Source organism: Oncorhynchus tshawytscha, linkage group LG22 (genome assembly GCF_018296145.1).
Source record: "Oncorhynchus tshawytscha isolate Ot180627B linkage group LG22, Otsh_v2.0, whole genome shotgun sequence".
NCBI classification, from domain to species: Eukaryota; Metazoa; Chordata; class Actinopteri; order Salmoniformes; family Salmonidae; genus Oncorhynchus; species Oncorhynchus tshawytscha.
Genome location: NC_056450.1, coordinates 22143088 through 22169912, shown reverse-complemented (window position 1 = coordinate 22169912; position 26825 = coordinate 22143088). Strand labels below are relative to the sequence as shown.

General features: G+C 45.2%; 1 protein-coding gene across 2 annotated transcripts in view; it reads left to right on the top strand.

The window, feature by feature from the left end:
* LOC112222085 (nucleolar protein 4-like) overlaps window positions 1-26825 on the top strand; it is a 143369-nt gene that overhangs the window by 26469 nt on the left and 90075 nt on the right. For both annotated transcript variants that reach the window (XM_042303933.1, XM_042303932.1), the window contains exon 2: window positions 19694-19846. In XM_042303933.1, the coding sequence (XP_042159867.1) occupies window positions 19694-19846 (153 nt within the window). The remainder of the gene's footprint in view (window positions 1-19693; window positions 19847-26825) is intronic.

Genomic DNA, 26825 nt, shown 5'->3' with positions numbered 1-26825 from the left:
TCTCCTTCCTGAGTGGTATTACGGCTGCGTGGTCCTATGGTGTTTATACTTGCGTACTACTGTTTGTACAGATGAACGTGGTACCTTCAGGCGTTTGGAAATTGCTCCCAAGGATGAACCAGACTTGTGGAGGTCAACAATGTTTTTTCTGAGGTCGTGGCTGATTTCTTTGGATTTTCCCATGATGTCAAGCAAAGAGGCACTGAGTTTGAAGGTAGGCCTTGAAATACATCCACAGGTACACCTCCAATTGACTCAAATGATGTCAATTAGTCTATCAGAAGCTTCTAAAGCCATGTTTTGGTGCGAAAAGTGCAAATCAATCCCAGAATCATGCAGTACAGTCTACAGTCAGCAGCAAGCAGTTTAGCAGATACACGGCAAGCCCCGGCAATACATTAATAAAACCAAAAGCTTACCTTGACTTCAAATCAAAATCAAATCAAACTTTATTTGTCACATGCACCGAATGTAAGTGTAGACCTTACCGTGAAATGCTTACTTACCAGCCCTTAACCAACAGTGCAGTTCAAGAAGAGTTAAGAAAATATTTACTAAATTAACTAAAGTAAAATTAAAATAAATGGAATAATAAAAAGTAACACAATAATGGGGCTATGTACAGGGGGTAATGTAATAGTCTGGTGGTCATTTGATTAATTGGAAGAGTTCCAGTGTTAGACAGCCATAGCCATCTAGCTAACATAGCATCCCTCTCTGTTTAATCCGGGCTGCATATGATACTAGCCATGTATGTGAAAGTGAAAAAACATATTCTACAAAATATAGCTCTCTCTCTCTTTCTCTTTCTCTCTCTTGAATTGGCAAGACAAATACATGTAAGTGCCTTGAATGGGGTATGGTAGTAGATGCCAGGCACAACGGTTTGTGTCAAGAACTGCAATGCTGCTGGGTTTTTCACTCTCAACAGTTTCCCGTGTGTATCAAGAATGGTCCACCACCCAAAGGACATCCAGCCAACTTGACACACCTGTGGGAAGCATTGGAGTCAACATGGGCCAGCATCCCTGTGGAACGCTTTCAACACCTTGTAGAGTCCATGCCATGACGAATTGAGACTGTTCAGATGGCAAAAGGGGGGCAACTCAATATTAGGTGGGTATTCCTTCTGTTTGGTATACTCAGTGTATTGGTAGCCTCTATAGCAGGTGGTCTACTGGAGCATTCATTCCATGTTTGTAGTTGTGTTTCTCCTGCTGCTGGGTGGTACAGTGTGAGCAGAAATGAGTACAAATAGGAACGCATGCGATATAACATGGCAGGCAGCATGTAAGTGCACTGGGGCGTTGGGGAGGGATGAGTGGAGGATGAGGGGAGACAGAGGAGCTATCTGGAGCGTCTGGAATGGGATATTGGGTTTGTCAAGTGTTTTAATCCTCCACTGGGAGAGAGGAGAGGAGGAGCCCGCCAGCCCCCTAACCAACATAATGAAGCATTCTCCAGGTCCGGAAAGAAGGAGAGGAGGAAGAGAAAGAGGGGGAAGGATAGGGTAAAGAAAGGGAACATCAGGGGAAGCGGAGAGAGGTGGGGGAGGAGGGAGATAGAACAGGGCCATCTACAGAATGAGAGCAAAGGAGAAAGGATTTGAGAGGGAGAAAAACAGGATGGAGATAGCAAGGATAGGAAGGAAGGAGGGCAGATGTAGCCATTCTGCTATGCTGTGCCACCAGCCGTGCCACCTAGCTGTGACGACAGACAGTCAGACAGACAGAGCCTTCCCTGGTTGGTACACAATGGGCACCGTGTGGGCACCCTGATCTGTAATTCAGACAACAGTTTGCTTACTAAGGAAACCATTATGGAAGATTGGGCCACTGTGAGCTAACACAGAGCTGTGAGCACAACACACTCATCCGTACCCCTTTTCTGCAGCCTCTGCCCCATCTCCATCCACCTACAGTACTATCTCACCCCTCCATCTCTCTACCCATTGCCCATCTGAAGTGTGTTTCTTGGATGGCTCGTCTTGAGGGTGTTTCTCTGTGCTGCGCCTCGCGTCTCTCTGTGACTGACTGGAGAGAACAGAACAGAAGCAGGTCACTGTGTGTCGGCTTTGTGGAGCCACATTCCACCGCAGCCTGCTCCAAGACGTGCTCCCACTACCCACCACAATGAGGTGCATGAAGAGAATGAATTGGCAGTCGTATATACTAGTACTACATATGGACTTGATGACTGTTGGCAAACAAATAAAGGCATGGCGCTCCTCAAACACACACCTCAGTGGATATAATTCAGGCTACTTACAATATATTAGTATTGTTTGGAGATGCTTTATCCTTTATCTGCTGCGTCTTGTTATTTTAAGCAGTGCCTCTGACGCTTGGAGTGTGTCTGTGTATGAGATGGCTTTCTCTCTCTCTCTCTCTCTGTGTGTGTGTGTGCGTGCGTGATTATGTGCTTGTCTACATATGTGCCCTTGATGAGTATGTTTGTGAGGGCGTGTGTGTGTATCCTGGATGTGATGCACATTGGCTACGTCTGCCCCCGCGGCTGGACACACTCCCTACCGTCTGAGGCTGTGCACACTGCAGCTCTCCTCCTCCTCCTCCTCCCTCGATCCCTCCATTCACAGCCGCCCATCAGAGAGGGGGTGGGCTGGCAGGGTGAGGGGTAGGGGCAGGCAGCCGTTTACTGAATCGACCCCTCACGTCTCCTAGCAACAGGGCTGTTTGGAATGGGACGGGGGAGTTAAAGAGAGCGAGAAAAATACAGAGAGAGATGGGAAAGAGAGGAGGAAGGCTACAATTATTATGTGCCGCTGGAGGGAGCACAGGCCTGGAAGTGCGGGGGGTCAGGGCGGAGAAGGGACAGAGACAGAGAGTGAAAGGGAAGAAGAGAGATGGAGGTATAGGTGGATAAGGGGATGGAGCGTGGGAGAAAGGGATTGTGGGAGAAAGGGATTGTGAGAGAAGGGATGAAGGGAGTGAAGGGTTGGAGGAAAGAGAGATGTGATGCATAGATAAACACCCAATTGATGGTAGCACAGTAAGCACAGTGCCTTACACTGAAAGCCTGTCTGAAATGTAGCAGGACATTTCTTTCTATCCTTTATTTGGCTCTGTTCATTTCTTGTCAGGGTCCAGTATCTACACTATCAAAACATTTTGTGTGTGTCTGTGTGTGTTGCTTGCTGCCTCAGACTATCCCTTGGTTTACATGGATGCTATCCAGCAGAACTTTCCAATAGTAGCATAATGCTGTCCCGTGTATGCACAGTATTTACATGTGTCAGTGATGTGAGGTCGGTGGCTGGGTAAGCACTGGTTATTACCAAAGCCAGATTTACTCACAAATAAACATTGATGAAGCCCAAGCTCACCATACAACAGATAGCGCAAACAGATAGCGCATGTGACATAGGCTATTAACTGAAATTGAAAAACTATTTTCAACAAATGTAAATACCAATGTAGCCAAGATACACAAGCGATCGCCTCCGATATTTAATTTAATCGGACAAAATGACGCACCGCTTAACTCAGCTCAGACCGATAACATCCACATTTACAACCGATAAGTGGCCCTAAAATACCAATATATGGACACATTTTATCCGAATAGTTTGCAACGCAAACTCCATAGCCTTTCACAATGGATTTACAATTCTTACAATGCACAGGGAGCAGCACATGCAAACACACACACACAGTAATATTATTATGTTAAATATTATTACACACACATATATAATAAATAAGTTTCTAACAAAATTTCCATATCAACAATCAACATGACTGAAAAATGCAGTTCAAAACACCAAAAAAGGACCGAAGGGTGGTGGGGCACGATGGACTCGAGCCAGCTGTAGTATCCATCGTGGATGATGAATGGGCCAGAGTCTCGCAGCCTCACAGTCTGATGAGGATGTGAGCTTTGAGGATCTGAGCCTGAGGTAGAAGCCACCGGTGAGGGAGACAGAACAGAGGACGAATGCGCAGGTACCTCCAGATCTGATCTCGAATCGGAAGCCCCTAGGGAAGAAGACGCCGGAACCTCTGGATCCTGTGCTGCGACGCCATTTCTGGACTGTGTCCTGTCCGGGCTTAACATCTCCAAGGAGGCCCCTGTTGCCAGAGAACACTGTCTTCGACTTCCACGACAAGTGACATATCTCCATGGCTGGTTGGTAGGGTCAAGAACAGCAACATCCCCCAAGTCATCCAGGAGCATACTACTAGCTCCGTTTTCCAGGGAAGGGGAGACCCCTTTGAGGAGGGATCCCTGCAGAGTACCGAGCCGACACAGGGCCATTTCCACTAGACCAGATCAGCGTCCGGCTACTGGGGTAGAAGAGAGAATAAGTAAACGACGTGGGTTTCCCAGTGGCTTGTATAGGTTTGCTACTTGTTTGCTGAGAGTAGCCACTTCGCCTCTGTAGTCCTCTTCAAGCAAACGGTTGCTACGTTGAAAGTCTGGGCAGTCCACATTGTCCTGGAATAAAGCAAAAATCAACACAGCTCCTGTTGCGTTGTAGGCTGCCTACATGGGTGGAGAATAAAGTGCCAGTTAACTTGAAATATGAAATTAACTTAAATATGATTAGACTGTAGTTTACTGCAGTGTCTGTAAATAAATATTGATCATGGAAAGAAGTGGAAGGGGCTCAACCAACGTGAGTGTAATCAGTGTAATCAGAAAATGTAATCATCATCATTGAAAAGGAAAAGGCACAACGCGCACATAGGTTAGGCTACTATGGTGAGCGAGTGTTGCGCCTTTTCATTTTCAATAAATATTGATTACCCATTTATTTGTGTCTGCCTGCAAAAGGTAGCAAGTGTTGCTGTCATCATTCTTGCTGCTTCCAGTTCAGTTCATACCTGCAAGAACAGGTGCGCGTATGGTCTCAATTAAATACAGTAGACAATAGGCTATGCATGGGCGGAGAAGCACGGGCAATTATCTTTCCAAGAAAATGTAGTTCCTAAATAGGCATATGATTAGGCTATAGTCTACTACATTGCCTAGAAATAGGCCTAAATATTGATCACCCATACTTCTTCATCTTCCCACTCCTAAAAGGTAGGCTATAAAAAAATATATATTGAGAAAGTGCAAGTCTCTCCAACTCTGCTCTCTTCAAACTACATCTAGCACATTGGCTGATATAGCCCAGTAATACAATATAAGGGCGCAAAATTGATGGGACCATGGCTGCATCACATACGCCTAAAATAACATTGCAGGGCTGTGGTTGGGTTTGGGACCCGTTCTTTCGGGTGGGAGTCGTCTTATGGGTGGGAGTCGGACAGAAAGCCAGCGGGTAGGGGCGGGAGCGGGTTGAAGAAATCTGTCCTGCCTTTGTTAGGGCTGTTTATTACTGTGTTAGTGTGAAAGTAGAGAATTAGCTAGGGAAACTGACAGATCAATAATGTTACATTGCAAAACAGACTAATAAAAATCAAATTGCACTGAAAAAACGTCAGAATATCAATCTTCAATCGTTTGGCCGATGGTGTTTTCGTTTGATTCGGGTCTAGTGTGATTGAGGCAAAAATAATAGCTAACGTTAGCCACATTTTGTCCAGTTCTCTCTCTAACAGTATATCAACTGGCGAAACCTAGCCAACTTCATTTACTTCTGAAATGGGACAAAGGCTTCAAAACATTTCCGTACAACCAACAGCAGTTAGATAGCGATGTGAGGAGGTTATTATTACTGGCAGATAACTAGAGGCTAGAGCTGACCTGGCTGTGGTAGCTACTAGCTAGCGTAGCTTAATCATTCACCTCCTCAGTCGAGAGGGGATGAAACATTAGCTAACATTACATGTCAGTTACTAGCTCAGCACTGCAAATAAACACGTTTTTTTTCCTGTTAAATTAAACAGCAGTTACCTTGCCAGCTACATCCGTCAACTAAAGAGTAGCTAGTTTCTGCTCTGCTTGCTTTTACAACTTGGTGAAAGAGTGCAACATGTACACACTGAACTATACTCAACTCTCCCGTGCTGGTCCAGCCAGCTGTCCAGAAGCTTTGCCTTGACACAGCCTGTCAGCCCAGTCTGCGGTGTCCAAGATCCTAAATCCAGCTGGTTGAACACTCCAAACAGCCTACCTGACCGCTCGGAGGCGTCCGCATGGTCCTAAAGCTGCTATCGTCCCAGGCCGCTGTTGTTGTCGCTTTCGTATCACATTGCAAAGATAAAACTGTGGGGGACAAAAATGCAATTTTAGAATGTGGGGGGGGACATGACCCTCGACCACGGTAAAAGTTGTGACCCTGTTGGTATGTGTACATAAATGGGTGCGTGTAGGCTGCTTGTACCCTATATGTACATAGGCTACATATTTATGTATGCGTGTGTACAGTGTATGTTTGTTTTGTTATGTGTGGCATGCATGCAGCAGGGCAGGCAGCTTTGCCATAGCCCTCTCTCCCCTCTCTCTTTGCTGTGACTTTGACCTCATCGCCAGGGAGGCAGGAAGTGGGGGGTGGTGGTGGTAGGGAGGCGGTGCCTGCTGTCCTGTCTGCTGTGCCATAAGGTGCAACTCACCCCTGCCCCCCTCCGTGCCCCACATATATCCATGCGCAGCGGTTTCTGCTGTCGCACATGCTATCGTCCCAGGCCGCTGATGTGCCCTACAACCGTAAGGGGATGGGAGGGGAGGGGGGGGTGGTGGTGTGTGTGTATGTTTTGCGTCATAATGACGCCCACTACCCCCACTACAGGGGTTGTGGGCAGGCAGGCTGGCAGCCCACGTGTCATTCCCTAGTAGTCATCTCCTGAAGGTAGCGTGGTGTGGGCCAGTGCAGTCTTCTCCTCTGACCTCCCTGTAGGGGGCATTACTGCTGGAGCTGGCACAGGGGCATGCCATGGAGCTTTAGAAGCTATAAAGCAGGGTTAAATTCATTATGACACACTGTAGCAAAACGTTTTGCAATGGCAAACAAAAATGTGTGCTTCTTATTGGACAAGTTTAGGTTGTCCCTCTTTGTTTCAGTCTGTTTTCTCCTGTTTGGTGTTCATCAATTGAAGAGTCACCTGACGCTTGAGATGAATGGGAGATGCAGTAAAGGAATGCAGTGCTGAGGCAGAGTGCTCATAGTGAGGATGACTGGCTACTACTCTGAACTGTGTGTGGTGAGCTTTCTGGCGTCTAGAGCTGCTGAGGCGTCGCCCAAGCCATACATTGTGAAGGAGTCCAGTAGCTACATGACTCAAATCAAAGTTTATTTGTCACGTGCGCCGAATACAACAGGTTCACCTTACAGTGAAATGCTTACTTACAGGCTCTAACCAATGGTGCGGAAAAAAAGGTTTTGTGTGTGTGTGTGTGTGTGTGTGTGTGTGTGTGTGTGTAAAGAAATAAAACAACAGTAAAAAGACATTTGAAAAAAGAGTAGCAAGGCTATATACAGACACCTGTTAGTCAGGCTTATTGAGGTAGTATGTACATGTAGGTATTGTTAAAGTGACTATGCATATATGATGAACAGAGAGTAGCAGAAGCGTAAAAAGAGGGGTTGGCAGGTGGTGGGACACAATGCAGATAGCCCGGTTAGCCAATGTCTGGGAGCACTGGTTGGTCGGGCCAATTTAGGTAGTATGTGTAGTTAAAGTGACTATGCATATAAGATAAACAGTGAGTATCAGCAGTGTAAAAGAGGGGGTGGGGGGACACACACAATGCAGATAGTCCGGGTATCCATTTGGTTACCTGTTCAGGAGTCTTATGGCTTGGGGGTAAAAACTGTTGAGAAAGCCTTTTTGTCCTAGACTTGGCACTCCGGTACCGCTTGCCATGTGGTAGTAGAGAGAACAGTCTATGACTGGGGTGGCTGGGGTCTTTGACAATTTTTAGGGCCTTCCTCTGACACCGCCTTGTATAGAGGTCCTGGATGGCAGGCAGCTTTGCCCCAGTGATGTACTGGGCCATACGCACTGGCCTCTGAAGTGCCTTGCGGTCGGAGGCTGAGCAATTGCCGTACCAGGCAGTGATGCAATCGGTCAGGATGCTCTCAATGTTGACTCAAGCTGGTTCCCAGAGTAGCCCTCGACATGATCGCCACCAGACTCTTCATCAACCGTCTCCCTGACCACCTTCCTCTGATCAAGCCATGAACTGTCCCTCTCCATCTTTGGAGGATGCATGCACTCTATTGGTTGACCAAACTAATTATAGCTAATAATTCATGATGATGTTTTGGTTGACCTAGCTAATTATAGCTAATAATTTAGCTAATAATTTAGCCATGTTTTGGTTGACCTAGCTAATTATAGCTAGGCTACTCATGATGATGTATTGGTTGACCTGACTAACTATAGCTAGCTACTCATTTTTTAATTTTATAAATTTTAATTTCACCTTTATTTAACCAGGTAGGCCAGCTTTACAACTGTGACCTGGCCAAGATAAAGCATAGCAGTGTGACAAAAACAACAACACAGAGTTACACATAAACAAACGTACAATCAATAACACAAAAGAAAATAAAATTGAAAGAAAGAAAGATCTATGTACAATGTGTGCAAATGTAGAAGAGTAGGGAGGTAGGCAATAAATAGGCCATAGAGGTGAAATAATTACAATTTAGCATTAATACTGGAGTGATATATGTGCAGATGATGATGTGCAAGTAGAGATACTGGGGTGCAAAAGAGCAAGAGGGTAAGTAATAATATGGGGATGAGGTAGTCGGGTGTGCTATTTACAGATTGGCTGTGTACATGTACAGTGATCGGTAGGCTGCTCTGACAGCTGATGCTTAAAGTTAGAGAGGGAGATATAAGACTACAGCATCAGAGATTTTTGCAATTAGTTCCAGACATTGGCAGCAGAGAACTGGAAGGGAAGGTGGCCAAAGGAAGTCTACTCATCTCATATGTACGGTGGGGCAAAAAAGTATTTAGTCAGCCACCAATTGTGCAAGTTCTCCCACTTAAAAATATGAGAGAGGCCTGTAATTTTCATCATAGGTACACTTCAACTATGACAGACAAAATGAGGAAAGAAATCCAGATAATCACATTGTAGGATTTTTTATGAATTTATTTGCAAATTATAGTGGAAAATAAGTATTTGGTCAATAACAAAAGTTTATCTCAATACTTTGTTATATACCCTTTGTTTGCAATGACAGAGGTCAAACGTTTTCTGTAAGTCTTCACAAGGGTTTCACACACTGTTGCTGGTATTTTGGCCCATTCCTCCATGCCGATCTCCTCTAGAGCAGTGATGTTTTGGGGCTGTTGCTGGCAACGTGGACTTTCAACTCCCTCCAAAGATTTTCTATGGGGTTGAGATCTGGAGACTGGCTAGGCCACTCCAGGACCTTGAAATGCTTCTTAAGAAGCCACTCCTTCGTTGCCTGGGCGGTGTGTTTGGGATCATTGTCATGCTGAAAGACCCAGCCACGTTTCATCTTCAATGCCCTTGCTGATGGAAGGAGGTTTTCACTCAAAATCTCACGATACATGGCCCCATTCATTCTTTCCTTTACACGGATCAGTCGTCCTGGTCCCTTTGCAGAAAAACAGCCCCAAAGCATGATGTTTCCACCCCCATGCTTCACAGTAGGTATGGTGTTCTTTGGATGAAACTCAGCATTCTTTGTCCTCCAAACACGACGAGTTGAGTTTTTACCAAAAAGTTCTATTTTGGTTTCATCTGACCATATGACATTCTCCCAATCTTCTTCTGGATCATCCAAATGCTCTCTAGCAAACGTCAGACGGGCCTGGACATGTACTGGCTTAAGCAGGGGGACACCTCTGGCACTGCAGGATTTGAGTCCCTGGCGGCGTAGTGTGTTACTGATGGTAGGCTTAGTTACTTTGGTCCCAGCTCTCTGCAGGTCATTCACTAGGTCCCCCCGTGTGGTTCTGGGATTTTTGCTCAACGTTCTTGTGATAATTTTGACCCCACGGGGTGAGATCTTGCGTGGAGCCCCAGATCGAGGGAGATTATCAGTGGTCTTGTATGTCTTCCATTTCCTAATAATTTCTCCCACAGTTGATTTATTCAAACCAAGCTGCTTACCTATTGCAGATTCAGTCTTCCCAGCCTGGTGCAGGTCTACAATTTTGTTTCTGGTGTCCTTTGACAGCTCTTTGGTCTTGGCCAAAGTGGAGTTTGGAGTGTGACTGTTTGAGGTTGTGGACAGGTGTCTTTTATACTGATAACAAGTTCAAACAGGTGCCATTAAAACAGGTAACGAGTGGAGGACAGAGGAGCCTCTTAAAGAAGAAGTTACAGGTCTGTGAGAGCCAGAAATCTTGCTTGTTTGTAGGTGACCAAATACTTATTTTCCACCATAATATGCAAATAAATTCATAAAAAATCCTACAATGTGATTTTCTGGATTTCTTTTCTCATTTTATCTGTCATAGTTGAAGTGTACCTATGATGATAAATTACAGGCTTCTCTCATCTTTTTAAGTGGGAGAACTTGCACAATTGGTGGCTGACTAAATACTTTTTTGCCCCACAGTATATACTATACTCTATACCATCTGCTGCATCTTGTCAATGCCGTTCAGCCATCGTTCATCCATATATTTATATGTACACATTCTTATTAATTCCTTTACACTTGTGTTTAAAAGGTAGTTGTTGTGACATTGTTAGATTGCTTGTTGCATATTACTGCATGGTCGGAACTAGAAGCACAAGTATTTCGCTACACTCGCATTCACATCTGCTAACCATGTGTATGTGACGAATAACGATTTGATTTGGCTTTGGGGATGACCAGTACAATATACCTGCTGGAGCGCATGCTATGGGTGGGTGTTGCTGTGGTGACCAGTGTGCTGAGATAAGGCGGGGCTTTACCTAGCAGAGACTTACAGATGACCTGGAGCAAGTGGGTTTGGCGATGGATATGTAGTGTGGGCCAGCCAACGAGAGCATAGAGGTCGCAGTGGTGGGTAGTATATGGGGCTATGGTGATAAAACGGATGGCACTGTGATAGACTACATTCAGTTTGCAGAGTAGAGTGTTGGGGGGCTATTTTGTAAATGACATTGCCGAAGTCAAGGATCGGTAGTATAGTCAGTTTTACGAGGTTATGTTCTTCAGCATGACTGAAGGAGGCTTTTTTGCGAAGCCGATTCTAGATTTAATTTTGGATTGGAGATGCTTAATGTGAGTCTGGAAGGAGAGTTTACAGTCTAACCAGACACCTAGGTATTTGTAGTTGTCCACATATTCTAGGTCAGAATCGTCCAGAGTAGTGATGCTAGTCGGGCCGGAGGGTGCGGACAGTAATCGGTTGAAGAGCATGCACTTAGTTTTACTAGCATTTTCAAGCAGTTGGAGGCCATGGAAGGTGTGTTGTATGGCGTTGAAGCTCATTTGGAGGTTGTTAGCACAGTGTCCAAAGAAGGCCAGATGTTTACAGAATGGTGTCATCTGCATAGAGGTGGATCAGAGAATCACCAGAAGCAAGAGTGACATCATTGACATATACAGAGAAAAGAGTCGGCCTGAGAATTGAGCCCTGTGGAACCCCCATAGAGACTGGACATAGAGTCTGGACAACAGGCCCTCCGATTTGACACACTGAACTCCATCAGAGAAGTAGTTGGTGAACCAGGCGAGGCAGTGATTTGAGAAGCCATGGCTATTGAGTCTGCCGATAAGAATGCTGTGATTGACAGACTCGAAAGCCTTGGCCAGGTCGATGAAGACGGCTGCACAGTACTGCCTTTTATCGATGGCGGTTATGATATCGTTTAGGACCTTGAGCGTGGCTGAGATGCACCCATGACCAGCTCGGAAACCAGATTGCATAGTGGAGAAGGTACGGTGGGATTCGAAATGGTCGATGATCTGTTTGTTGACTTGGCTTTCGAAGATTTTAGAAAGGCAGGGCAGGATGGATATAGGTCTTTAACCGTTTGGGTCTATGGTGTCTCCCCCTTTGAAGAGGGGGATGACCGCAGCAGCTTTCCGATCTTTGGGGATCTTAGACGATACAAAAGAGAGGTTGAATAGGCTAGTAATAGGGGTTGCAACAATTTCGGCTGATACTTTTAGAAAGAGAGTGTCCAGATTGTCTACCCCAGCTGATTTGTAGGGATCCAGATTTTGCAGCTCTTTCAGAACATCAGATGTTTGGATTTGGGTGAAGGAGAAGCGGGGGGAGTTTGGGCAAGTTGCTGCAGGGGGTGCTGAGGTGTTGGCCTGGGTAGGGGTAGCCAGGTGGAAAGCAAGCCCACCCGTGGATAAATGCTTATATAAATTATCGGTTATCATAGATTTATCGGCAGTGACAGTCTTTTCTATCCTCGGTGCAATGGGCAGGTGGGAGGAGGTGCTCTTTTTCTCCATGGACTTTATAGTGTCTCAACTTTTTGGAATTAGTGCTACAGGAAGCAAATTTCTGTTTGAAAACGCTAGCCTTAGCTTTCCTATCTGACTGAGCTTATTGGTTCCTGACTTCCCTGAAGAATTGCATATCGCGGGGGCTATTCGATGCTAATGCAGAACGCCACAGGATGTTTTTGTGCTGGTCAAGGGCAGTCAAGTCTGGGGTGAACCAAGGGCTATATCTGTTCTTAGTTCTACATGTTTTTGAATGGGGCATGCTTTTTTATGCTGCAGAGTAAAGCACTTTTGACGAGCAACCAGGCATCCTCTACTGACGGGATGAGGTCGATATCCTTCCAGGATACCTGGGCCAAGTCGGTTAGAAAGGCCTGTTCGCTGAAGTGTTTTAGGGAGTGTTTGACAGTGATGAGGGTTGGTCGTTTGACCGCGGACCCATTATGCACGCAGGCAATAAGGCAGTGATCACTGAGATCCTGGTTGAAGACAGCAGAGGTGTATTTAGAGGGCAATTTTGTCAGGATGATATCTAAGAGGGTGCCCATGGTTATGGATTTTGGGTTGTACCTGGTAGGTTCCTTGATAATTTGTGTGATATTGAGGGCATCTATTTTAGATTGTAGGATGGCCGGGGTGTTAAGCAAGTCCAAGTTTAGGTCACCTAACAGTACGAACTCTGAAGATAGATTGGGGGGCGATCAATTCACATATGGTGTCCAAGGCACAGCTGGGGGCTGAAGGGGGTCTATAACAAGTGGCAACGGTGAGAGACTTGTTTCTGGATAGGTGGATTTTTAAAAGAAGAAGCTTGAATTGTTTGGGCACAGACCTAGATAGTATGATAGAACTCTGCAGGCTATCTCTGCAGTAGATTGCAACTCTGCCCCCTTTGGCAGTTCTATCGTGTCGGAAAATGTTATAGTTAAGGATGGACATTTCAGGATTTTTGGTGGCCTTCCTAAGCCAGGATTCAGACACAGCTAGGACATCCGGGATGGCAGAGTGTGCTAAAGCAGTGAATAAAACAACTTAGGGAGGAGGATTCTAAAGTTAACATGCATGAAACCAATGCTTTTACGGTTACAGAAGTCAACAAATGAGAGCACCTGGGGAATGGGAGTGATGCTGGGGGCTGCAGGGCCTGGGTTACCCTCTACATCACCAGAGGAACAAAGGAGGAGTAGGATAAGAGTACGGCTAAAAGCTAAAAGAACTGGTGGTCTAGTGTGTTCGGAACAGAGAGTTAAAGGAGCAGGTTTCTGGGTGCAGAAGAATAGATTCAAGGCATAATGTACAGACAAGGGTATGGGAGGATGTGAGTACAGTGGAGGTAAACCTAGGAATTGAGTGACGATGAGAGCGGTTTTGTCTCTAGGAGCGCCATTTAAGCCAGGTGCGGTCACTGCATGTGTGGGGGGTGGAACAACAGGGCTAGCTAAGGCATATTGAGCAGGGCTGGAGGCTCTACAGTGAAATAAGACAAAAAATGACTAATCAAAACAGCAATAGACAAGGCATATTGACATTAGGGAGAGGCATGTGTAGCTGAGAAATCATAGGGTCCAGTGAGTAGCTAGGCGAGCTGGAGTCACGGAGATTCAGACAGCTAGCAGGCCGGGGATAGCAGCAGGCTAGCAGATGGGCCTCAGTGGGACTTCGCAATGGGGGAGCCTGTAGAAACCCCCTCGGACGGTTAGGTCGGCAGACCAGTCGTGATGGATCGGCGGGGCTCCGTGTTGGCAGCAAAGGGTCCAGGCCAATTGGTAAAAGAGGTATTGAAGCCCAGGGATTATCTGATGGATTTCTTCGGCTAGCCGGGAGATGGGCCTAGCTCGAGGCTAACTCCAGGCTAACTGGTGTTTGCTTCGGGACAGAAACCCCCTCAGACGGTTACGTCGGTAGACCAGTCGTGATGGATCAGCGGGGCTCCGTGTCGGCAGCAAAGGGTCCAGACTCATGATTATGTATTGGTTGACCTAGCTAACTATAGCTAGGCTATTAATGAGGATGTATTGGTTGACCTAGCTAACTGTAGCTAGGCTATTGATGATGATGTATTGGTTGACCTAGCTAACTATAGCTAGGCTATTGATGATGATGTATTGGTTGACCTAGCTAACTATAGCTAGCTACTCATGATGATGTATTGCTTTTTGCTTTTGAAGCTCTTTGAGATTCTTATGAAAAGCACTATAGTAAAATATTATTAACATTGTTAATATATGTCCATGCATGTCTGAGGACATCGGGAGATGACATGGAAATCGGCCACTGGGAGCAACAGTGCTGTTACCTTCAAGTAGGCTTTGCTAGGGTGTTGTTGATGGTGATGGGCGTAAGCATTTGCCTCTGAATTTGACATTTGGAAACATGGATGAACGACTTATTCTGACGTGAGACTGTAGGAGTTTGTTGTGAATAAGACCCAGGGCTAGCCTATGTTAATGACCAATGTTATCTTTAATGGGCCTTGCGGATTATTTATAGAGTAATCAACAACAGCCCCCTTGTCCCACCGATGCCTCTACCTTTCGATGAGAAATAACATCTTCATCCTCATCACCATTGTTTGAATGGCATTACGGTGACCATGAAGGGAGCGGGTGCTTTAGAAGCTTGCAGCCCTCTCGGCTCTGCACGCTGCTCCGCGCTGCCATGGCAACCTTCATTACCTGCCGCTTGAGAGAGAGGTAGGGGGAGGAAGGGGAGTGAGTTAGTTCATTGACTCCCTGACTGTTGCTTCTGTAAAGGTGCCCAGGGATCAATGTTTTATACAGTAATGAGGAGAGAACTACCTCCGACACAACACACACAGGTACGGACACACACACACATCCCCCATGTTCACCTGTCGGCTCCAGTGAGTCCCACACAAAGCCAAAACGAGGGCAACAGACTAGAGGCGTGCCCAGCACCACAACACAGGACAGACAAACATCTCCTCAGCCCAGCTCATAGACAGGGATTATACTCGCATGATGACAGAGACTGTGGAGAGATGAAACCAAAATGTTATAGAGCGGGAGAAATAGAGACAAAATAATGAGGAAGTAGCCAGAGAGAATGTGGTGTGTGTGTATTTTGGATAACTTGAAAATCTGTCAGCCCCCAAACGCTGTTCATTCTGCTTGTTGTCGAAATTCAAGTTTTACTAGGTGCAGCCTGTGTCACATGACCCGCTGCCCCACACACCTGCCCGAGAGGTTAGCTATCCGGTTGTCATGGCAGCAAGTTTTGCCTTATTGTAAGCGGAACGCTGGTTTGAACTAGAAGTGTTTCCCCCCACCCTTTTTAGCGGGGAGCTGTTTGTGTTGGGTGGTGCTTTATGCTGTTGGAGCTGGAGCTCTGAAAATTATTAGTGTAAAGATAAGCAAAGGGTCATGATAGATTCATTGTGAATTGTGAAGATGTAAATATGAAGAATTCTTGAATCACAAAATGAGAATGAAATTACTTCATTAAATGTAATGTTTTGAGCTATGGTAAACTTGAATTAGAATATGATGTTGATAGCCTTATCAATGTTTTGTTATCACGTGAATCCCTGATGACTACATACACTTAATATTGTCTACAGTAGCCTACAAATAACAGAGTTCTGTTCTACCACCTGTGGTCATTTTGAAGATCCTGAACAAAGACAAAAGATCTCTCATCTCTTACCTTAACTGTTTTTGAAATTGTGTCAGTTTGTTGACCACACACTTTGGTAGGAGGGAGAATACAATGATTGAACAGCTAGTGAAAGAAACAACCAACCAAACAAAGCAATGAAAAAAACATACTTCAAAGAGCCATTTCTTTGTAGCGATTTAAAGTGCATTTTGTGCACCACCTGCTGTTTTACACATTCTCTCTCTCTCTCTCTGTGTGTGTATGTGTGTGTGTGTGTGTGTGCGTGCTCCTGGCAGGTATCCCCCCTCAACCCCCCTCCCCCTAGTACACACACAGCTCTCCACTGGCCTTGGGGGAGAATATGGACATTCCCAAGAAGACTCAGAAATCCCAGCACCACTCTCGCTCCTAGCCTGTGTGTGTGTGTGTGTGTGTGTGTGTGTGTGTGTGTGTGTGTGTGTGTGTGTGTGTGTGTGTGTGTGTGTGTGTGTGTGTGTGTGTGTGTGTGTGTGTGTGTGTGTATGCGCACGAGTGTACACGCGTGTGGGCATACGTGCGGGCTTGGGTGTCTGCACAGAACTTCTACAATACCACCATCATCATCCACACTATCATGACCTTGGTCATTTTTAGTAATTTGAAAAATAAATGAATACAAATATATATGTTACACACAATAAATAAAATATATTACAGGTCAACATCTAAATATTGGTCCCATGCGTTGATCGAAGCTCAGAAAAATGTGATTATTGATCTGACTGAGTTATAATCGCGCCGACATTTTTGCGAAGTCTGAGTGGAATCATGAACAGTGGTTTGTTCATTATGTTCGCCTGCGTCCCCCAGATTTGCCTAAGTGATTTGCCTCACCACTCAAACTCTCTCCGTCCTCTTGCGGCACAGTCGGAGGGTCTGACGTGAAACTAACTACTGTACCCCAGCTTGTACTTGGCCCAAGTAACCTGGACTAGAGAGTCAGAGATGCTGATGACCGTGTGTTTGCGAGATGCCGGACAAAAGCCAATTTTAAAACCGTCCCTTGACTCCTGCCATGTCTACAGACATCCCGCAAACAAATAAACCCCGACTTTCTGAGAATGAGTGCACAACTGATAAATAGTCGCTCATAGATGTCAGTCAGGTGGCTAACTGCCAGCAGACATTGCAGTAATGTTGAAGGGCTCTGTCTAGTATTACTTAGCTTATTACAGTGCCTTGCGAAAGTATTCGGCCCCCTTGAACTTTGCGACCTTTTGCCACATTTCAGGCTTCAAACATAAAGATATAAAACTGTATTTTTTTGTGAAGAATCAACAACAAGTGGGACACAATCATGAAGTGGAACGACATTTATTGGATATTTCAAACTTTTTGAACAAATCAAAAACTGAAAAATTGGGCGTGCAAAATTATTCAGCCCCTTTACTTTCAGTGCAGCAAACTCTCTCCAGAAGTTCAGTGAGGATCTCTGAATGATCCAATGTTGACCTAAATGACTAATGATGATAAATACAATCCACCTGTGTGTAATCAAGTCTCCGTATAAATGCACCTGCACTGTGATAGTCTCAGAGGTCCGTTAAAAGCGCAGAGAGCATCATGATGAACAAGGAACACACTAAGCAGGTCCGAGATACTGTTGTGAAGAAGTTTAAAGCCGGATTTGGATACAAAAAGATTTCCCAAGCTTTAAACATCCCAAGGAGCACTGTGCAAGCGATAATATTGAAATGGAAGGAGTATCAGACCACTGCAAATCTACCAAGACCTGGCCGTCCCTCTAACCCTTCAGCTCATACAAGGAGAAGACTGATCAGAGATGCAGCCAAGAGGCCCATGATCACTCTGGATGAACTGCAGAGATCTACAGCTGAGGTGGGAGACTCTGTCCATAGGACAACAATCAGTCGTATATTGCACAAATCTGGCCTTTATGGAAGAGTGGCAAGAAGAAAGCCATTTCTTAAAGATATCCATAAAAAGTGTTGTTTAAAGTTTGCCACAAGCCACCTGGGAGACACACCAAACATGTGGAAGAAGGTGCTCTGGTCAGATTAAACCAAAATTGAACTTTTTGGCAACAATGCAAAACGTTATGTTTGGCGTAAAAGCAACACAGCTCATCACCCTGAACACCCCATCCCCACTGTCAAACATGGTGGTGGCAGCATCATGGTTTGGGCCTGCTTTTCTTCAGCAGGGACAGGGAAGATGGTTAAAATTGATGGGAAGATGGATGGAGCCAAATGCAGGACCATTCTGGAAGAAAACCTGATGGAGTCTGCAAAAGACCTGAGACTGGGACGGAGATTTGTCTTCCAACAAGACAATGATCCAAAACATAAAGCAAAATCTACAATGGAATGGTTCAAAAATAAACATATCCAGGTGTTAGAATGGCCAAGTCAAAGTCCAGACCTGAATCCAATCGAGAATCTGTGGAAAGAACTGAAAACTGCTGTTCACAAATGCTCTCCATCCAACCTCACTGAGCTCGAGCTGTTTTGCAAGGAGGAATGGGAAAAAATTTCAGTCTCTCGATGTGCAAAACTGATAGAGACATACCCCAAGCGACTTACAGCTGTAATCGCAGCAAAAGGTGGCGCTACAAAGTATTAACTTAAGGGGGCTGAATAATTTTGTACGCCCAATTTTTCAGTTTTTGATTTGTTAAAAAAGTTTGAAATATCCAATAAATGTCGTTCCACTTCATGATTGTGTCCCACTTGTTGTTGATTCTTCACAAAAAAATACAGTTTTATATCTTTATGTTTGAAGCCTGAAATGTGGCAAAAGGTCGCAAAGTTCAAGGGGGCCGAATACTTTCGAAAGGCACTGTACTTAATCCTTCTAGCTGGCTAACGTTAAACGGAGCCTACCTCAGCAGGAGCAAAACACATGCCATTAAGTTCTCATATTAACGTTGCTTTGGAGAGAGTAGGCTACTGAGACAGACAGACAGTGATGTGGCGCTCAGTGGTGAAGCTGAGGCAGCAGAGACAGCGAGAGGAAGCAAGCAGAAAAAGGTTAGTACAGAGGTTCCCAAACTTGAGGTTGGAGACCCATGTGGTGTCCACTGAGAATCTGTACTAATCTTATCAAACGAGTTAGGAATAAAAATAAAAATAAAATGTATATATGTGTTTCAATATGAATATCTCCACATACCCTGTAGGCCTACATTGAAATGCAATCAATACAGTTCTAAAATGTTTGTTTTTATCACTGATGCTATGTCAGTGTGAATCATGACTCATATTTCCCCCCTTTCAGGGGTGTAACGTTACAATTGTATAGCTAATAGGTTATGTGTTTGTAGATCAACTGAGGTGAATGAACCTACAGCAGCCAAGGTGATAATGACTCGGGTCATTTTTGCTTTTTTTTGCTGTTCTCCAAATACCATTTCAAATTGTTTTATTGTATCGAAATGCCTTATGGACCTCATTAAAACTCAAACCCTGGTTACAGCCCTGCTCACTATTAATGGTCTTCATAAAAATGATCAATCATTTTCAGGCTTTTTTTAGTAGGAGATTTGATTGTTTTGTGAAAGAAAATTAGGGTTATCGAAACTAAAGACTGATTTTAAGAGAGAATTTTAATTTGTTTACCTTTTGGGGGCTCTTGGGTTGTGTGGTGGCATAATGTGTCAGCCACTTTACATGATATGGTATTGTGTGTGTATGTGTGTAGGCTTGGTGCCTTGTGCTCTAGGCCTCATCCCAATGATCCAGTCTGCTAAAGTACCACTCGTCCTCTCCTCTCCTGCAGTGTGTGGACGGGAGCTCTGGGTCGGAATCCTCTCTGAAGAGGGTGGCGGTGGTGGAGGACTTCTTTGACATCATCTATGCCATGCACGTAGAGATCAGCACCGACCCCGGCAAAGCACCCAAACACGCCGGACAGAAGAAGACCTACAAAGCGGTGAAAATACACTCTTTATCTCTACCTCTTTCACACATTCCCCCTCTTTATCAAATCAAATTTTATTGGTCACGTACACATGGTTAGCAGATGTTATTGCGAGTGTAGCAAAATGCTAATGCTTCTAAACTCAGCAAAAAAAGAAACGTCCTCTCACTGTCAGCTGTGTTTATTTTCAGAAACCTTAACATGTGTATATATGTGTATGAACATAACAAGATTCAACAATTGAGACATAAACTGAACAAGTTCCACAGACATGTGACGAAGAGAAATTGAATAATATGTCCCTGAACAAAGGCGGGGTCAAAATCAAAAGTAACAGTCAGTATCTGGTGTGGCCACCAACTGCATTAAGTACTGTAGTGCATCTCCTCCTCATGAACTGCACCAGATTTGCCAGTTCTTGCTCTTCCACCAAGGCACCTGCAAGTTCCTGGACATTTCTGGGGGGAATGGCCCTAGCCCTCATCCTCCGATCCAATAGCTCACAGACCTGCTCAATGGGATTGAGATCCGGGCTCTTCGCTGGCCATGGCAGAACACTGACATTCCTATCTTGCAGGAAATCACGCACAGAATGAGCAGTATGGCTGGTGGCATTGTCTTGTCGGAGGGTCATGTCAGGATGAGCCTGCAGGAAGGGTACCACATGAGGGAGGAGGATGTCTTCCCTGTAACGCACAGCGTTAAGATTGCCTGCAATGACAACAAGCTCAGTCCAATGATGCCGTGACACACCGCCCCAGACCATGACGGACCCTCCACCTCCAAATCGATCCCGCTGGTGAGTATAGGCCTCGGTGTAACGCTCATTCCTTTGACGATAAACGCAAATCCGACCATCACCCCTGGTGAGACAAAACCACGACTTGTCAGTGAAGAGCACTTTTTGCCAGTCCTGTCTGGTCCAGCGACGGTGGGTTTGTGGCCATAGGCAACGTTGTTACCGGTGATGTCTGGTGTCGACCTGCCTTACAACAGGCCTACAAGCCCTCAGTCCAGTCTCTCTCAGCCTATTGCGGGACAATCTGAGCACTGTTGGAGGGATTGTGCGTTCCTGGTGTAACTCGGGCAGTTGTTGTTGCCATCCTGTACCTGTCCCGCAAGTGTGATGTTCGGATGTACCGATCCTGTGCAGGTGTTGTTATACGTGGTCTGCCACTGTGAGGACGATCAGCTGTCCGTCCTGTCTCCCTGTAGCACTGTCTTAGGCGTCTCACAGTACGGACATTGCAATTTATTGTCCTGGCCACATCTGCAGTCCTCATGCCTTCTTGTAGCATGCCTAAGACATGTTCACATAGATGAGCAGGGACCCTGGGCATCTTTATTCTGGTGTTTTTCAGAGTCAGTAGAAAGGCCTCTTTAGTGTCCTAAATTTGGACTGTGACCTTAATTGCCTACCTTCTGTAAGCTGTTAGTGTGTTAACGACCGTTCCACAGGTGCATGTTCATTAATTGTTTATGGTTCATTGAAAAAACATGAGAAACAGTGTTTAAACCCTTTACAATGAAGATCTGTGAAGTTATTTTGATTTTTCTTTTTTCATCCCCTAGGGATGTTTCTTTTTTGCTGAGTTTAGATCTGACAGTGCAGCAGTATCTAACAGGTAACATCTAACAAATTCCACAACACAACCTAATATACACAATCTAGTAAAGCCCGCTGCATGTAATAACACTTAAGGTTTTCTGAGCTAACAATGTAAGAAATAATACATTAAAAAAAACAAATACTGCACAGTTTCCTAAGGACTTGAAGTGAAGCTGCCATCTCTATCGGTGCCATCTTTCTTTAATTTTTTTTTTTTAACTGTCTCTCACTCTCTTTTCACTTGATCTTTCTCTCTACCTGTATCTCAATACCTTTTACTTTATATTTCTCTCCATCTGTCTCACTCTTCCCTTTTACTCAATCTTTCTCTTCGTTCACACGGTCAGCCTGTGCGTCAACACCTTTATATCTATCTTAGCCTGCTGCCTCTCTCTCTCCCCTGGCTCTGTTTCTATTTGACACTCTCTTTTAATCGCCTGTCTTTATGATTATTTGGCAATATATGTTCTGTTCTCTGTTCCTCTTTCGATCTTTAGTATTCATTCCTGTTTCGTGACTTGTTTCTCTCTCTCTCGCCGTCCATCTGGTTTTTGGTGTTTAGACACAATCAATAGCACTAACACTCGCTTTCTCCGTATCCCATTAAAATGAATGGGATAGTTGAAATAGATTTGTATAATACTTCTGGACCACCCTCTGAATATTTTCTCACAAGACAGCAGGCAAATATGTATTTTTCTCTTCAGTTCATTCACTGAACCCCCAGTTCTCTCTATTTCAGATAAACTAACATATCTATTCATTTCCAGTCAATAACATTACCGCAATCTCTGTGACCGCCACCATATCGTCGCCCCCCCCTGTTTTTTATTGTTACCTCACTTCATTACAAGAAAATGCTGCAACTTCGCAAGATTTTTCCATTTTGTGTGTGTGAAAGAAAACCTTTCTCACTTTAGATTGAAGGGTCTGGCAAGGATATTAGATTCTAGTGCAAAGCTGACCTTGTGGTCATTGGAAGAAGGTATTTCTCTCTCCCTGACAACTATTCAGCAATTCTCTCTGTGAGCGTCTCCACAGTCGCTGAAGGCCAGATGTCTAGTTTATTTAGATTAAGGGCGATGACCGCATTGCAAAGCACACACCTGGGCAACATTGTCCATCGTTCCTTCCTAGCTTAATTTCAAATGGGGAGATTTCACATGTCTGCCATTGGAAAATGCAGTTCTGCCCAATACTAAAGTAAATGGGACAAAACCTTTCATTTTCCCAGTGTGTTGTATTGGGATACTTTGCCATCTCAATTGGTGATACTGCCCTCTTCTGGTTGAACATGGTAACTAAATCTTCACCCCAGTACTGTACAGAACGTGTACTTTCCTTTTTAGGATTTATTTTCACTTTATTGGATAAGAATGAAATGATTAGAATATCAGTATAACATTAGTAGTGAGAATACAGAGCTGTAACTGTGTAATGAACAGAATAAATCCTCTTTTATTCACTACTTATTTACAGTATTTTTACTCTGCCCTCTGCCATGGCTTCCAGGGTACTTTGTCACACAGTGGGCCATGAAATGTTCATTACACACACACACACACCCACACACAAACACACACACACACACACACACACACACACACACACACTCTGCAGGTCACATGACTGGTTGTCCCTATCCTTCCGGCGCCAACAGAGATGGCCGCCTCGCTTCGCGTTACGAGTAAACTATGCATTATTTTGATTTTTTTACGTGTTATTTCTTACATTGGTACCCCAGGTAATCTTAGGTTTTATTACATAGAGGAACTACTGGATATAAGAGCAACGTCAACTCACCATCATTACGACCAGGAATATGACTTTCCCAAAGCGGATCCTGTGTTTAGCCCAACACCCAGGACAATGGATCGGATCCCTGCCGGCGAACCAAAACAACGACGCTGTAAAAGGGGCAGACGAAGCAGTCTTCTGGTCAGGCTCCAGAGACGGGCACATCGCACACCGCTCCCGAGCATACTACTCGCCAATGTCCAGTCTCTTGACAACAAGGTTGATGAAATCCGAGCAAGGGTAGCATTCCAGAGAGACATAAGAGACTGTAACGTTCTTTGCTTCATGGAAACATGGCTCACTTGAGACACGCTATCGGAGTCGGTACAGCCAGCTGGTTTCTTCACGCATCACGCCCACAGAAACAAGCATTTTTCTGGTAAGAAGAGGGGCGGGGGGGTATGCCTTATGGTTAATGAGACGTGGTGTGATCATAACAACATACCGGAAGTCCTTCTGTTCACCTGACTTAGAATTCCTCACAATCAAATGTCGACCGCATTATCTACCAAGAGAATTCTCTTGCTAATCACAGCCGCATATATTCCCCCCCAAAGCAGACACATCGATGGCCCTGAACAAACTTTATTTGACTCTACATAAACTGGAAACCACATATCCTGAGGCTGCATTCATTGTAGCTGAGGATTTTAACAAGGCTAATCTGAAAACAAGACTCCCTAAATTCTATCAGCATATCGATTGTGCTACCAGGGCTGGTAAAACCCTGGATCATTGTTATTCTAACTTCCGCGACGCATATAAGGCCCTCCCCCGCCCTCCTTTCGGAAAAGCTGACCACGACTCCATTTTGTTGCTTCCTGCCTATAGACAGAGACTAAAACGGGAAGCTCCCGCTCTCAGGTCTGTTCAACGCTGGTCCGACCATTCCACGATTCCACGCTTGGATTCCACGCTTCAAGATTGCTTCGATCACATTGATTGGGATATGCTCCGCATTGCGTCAAACAACAACATTGATGAATACGCTGATTAGGTGAGCGAGTTTATTAGCAAGTGCATCGGCGATGTCGTACCCACAGCAACTATTAAAACATTCCCAAACCAGAAACCGTGGATTGATGGCAGCATTTGCGTGAAACTGAAAGCGCGAACCACTGCTTTTAACTAGGGCAAGGTGACCGGAAACATGACTGAATACAAACAGTGTAGCTATTCCCTCCGCAAGACAATCAAACAAGCTAAGTGTCAGTATAGAGACAAAGTAGAGTCACAATTCAACGGCTCAGACACAAGAGGTATGTGGCAGGGTCTACAGTCAATCACGGATTACAAAAGGAAAACCAGCCCCATCGCGGACCAGACAGACTAAACAACTTCTTTGCTCGCTTTGAGGACAATCCAGTGCCCCTGACACAGCCCGCTACCAAAACCTGCGGACTCTCCTTCACTGCAGCCGATGTCACTGCAGCCGACGTGAGTAAAAGATTTAAACGTGTTAACCCTCGCAAGGCTGCAGGCCCAGACGGCATCCCCAGCCGCGTCCTCAGAGCATGCGCAGACCAGCTGGCTGGTGTGTTTACGGACATATTCAATCAATCCTTATCCCAGTCTGCTGTTCCCAGATGCTTCAAGAGGGCCACCATTGTTCCTGTTCCCAAGAAAGCTAAGGTAACTGAGCTAAACAACTACCGCCCCGTAGCACTCACTTTCATCATCATGAAATACTTTGAGAGACTAGTCAAGGACCATATCACCTCCACCCTACCTGACACCCTAGACCCACTCCAATTTGCTTACCACACTGCCCTAACCCATCTGGACAAGAGGAACACCTATGTGAGAATGCTGTTCATCGACTACAGCTCAGCATTTAACACCATAGTACCCTCTAAACCCGTCATCAAGCTCGGGTCCCGACCCCGCCCTGTGCGGTACTGGACTTCCTGACGGGCCGCCCCAGGTGGTGAAGGTAGGTAACAACATCTCCACCCCGCTGATCCTCAACACTGGGGCCCCACAAGGGTGCGTTCTGAGCCCTCTCCTGTACTCCCTGTTCACCCACGACTGCGTGGCCATGCACGCCTCCAACTCAATCATCAAGTTTGTAGACGACACTACAGTGGTAGACTTGATTACCAACAACGACGAGACAGCCTACAGGGAGGAGGTGAGGGCCCTCGGAGTGTGGGGTCAGGAAAATAACCTCACACTCAACATCAACAAAACAAAGGAGATGATCGTGGACTTCAGGAAACAGCAGAGGGAGCACGCCCCTACACACATTGACAGGACAGTAGCGGAGAGGGTAGTAAGTTTTAAGTTCCTCGGCATACACATCACAGACAAACTGAATTGGTCCACCCACACAGACAGCATCGTGAAGAAGGCGCAGCAGCGCCTCTTCAACCTCAGGAGGCTGAAGAAATTCGGCTTGTCACCAAAAGCACTCACAAACTTTTACAGATGCATAATCGAGAGCATCCTGTCAGGCTGTATCACCACCTGGTACGGCAACTACTCCGCCCACAACCGTAAGGCTCTCCAGAGGGTAGTGAGGTCTGCACAACGCATCACCGGGGGCAAACTACCTGCCCTCCAGGACACCTACATCACCCGATGTCACAGGAAGGCCATAAAGATCATCAAGGACAACAACCACCTGTGCCACTGCCTGATCACCCCGCTTTCATCCAGAAGGCGAGGTCAGTACAGGTGCATCAAAGCAGTGACCGAGAGACTGAAAAACAGCTTCTATCTCAAGGCCATCAGACTGTTAAACACTAACATTGAGTGGCTGCTGCCAACATACGGACTCAACTCCAGCCACTTTAATATTGGAAAAATTTATGAAAAAAATGTATCACTAGCTACTTTAAACAATGCCACTTAATATAATGTTTACATACCCTACTGTACTCGATACCATCTACTGCATCTTGCCTATGCCGTTCTGTACCATCACTCATTCCTATATCTTTATGTACATATTCTTCATCCCTTTACACTTGTGTGTGTATAAGGTAGTTGTTGTGAAATTGTTAGGTTAGATTACTCGTTGGTTATTACTACATTGTCGGAACTAGAAGCACAAGCATTTCGCTACACTCACATTAACATCTGCTAACCATGTGTATGTGACAGATAAAATTTGATTTCATTGGCAGTGCTGCTCAGCCAACATGCTGCCTACTTCTCCTCTCTGTCCCCCTCTGTGTCTCTTTATGCTTCCCCAGAACAGATAGAAAGAGCTGCATTGGTGGCCTAGGGCAGACCCACCACCACAGGCCCTTTCCAGACAAACGGTTTTTCTAATTAAAAACATATATATATATATATAATATAATGTTGAACACAATAAATATAATCAATTAAGGGTCAACATCTAAATATTTATCCCAGCATTTATCCAAGCTCAGAACGCTTATATTCTTGATCTGACTGCCTGCCTCTTTGCGAACGAGTGGAATCATGAACAGTGGTTGGTTCGTTATTTTCACCTGCATCACCACTCTATCAAATGGCTAACTCCCCTCTCGCGGCACAGGCCGAGGGCCTGAGATGTGAAACGAAGTACACCAGCTCGCACTCGGATCAAGTAGCCTAGGCAACTAGAGAGTCAGA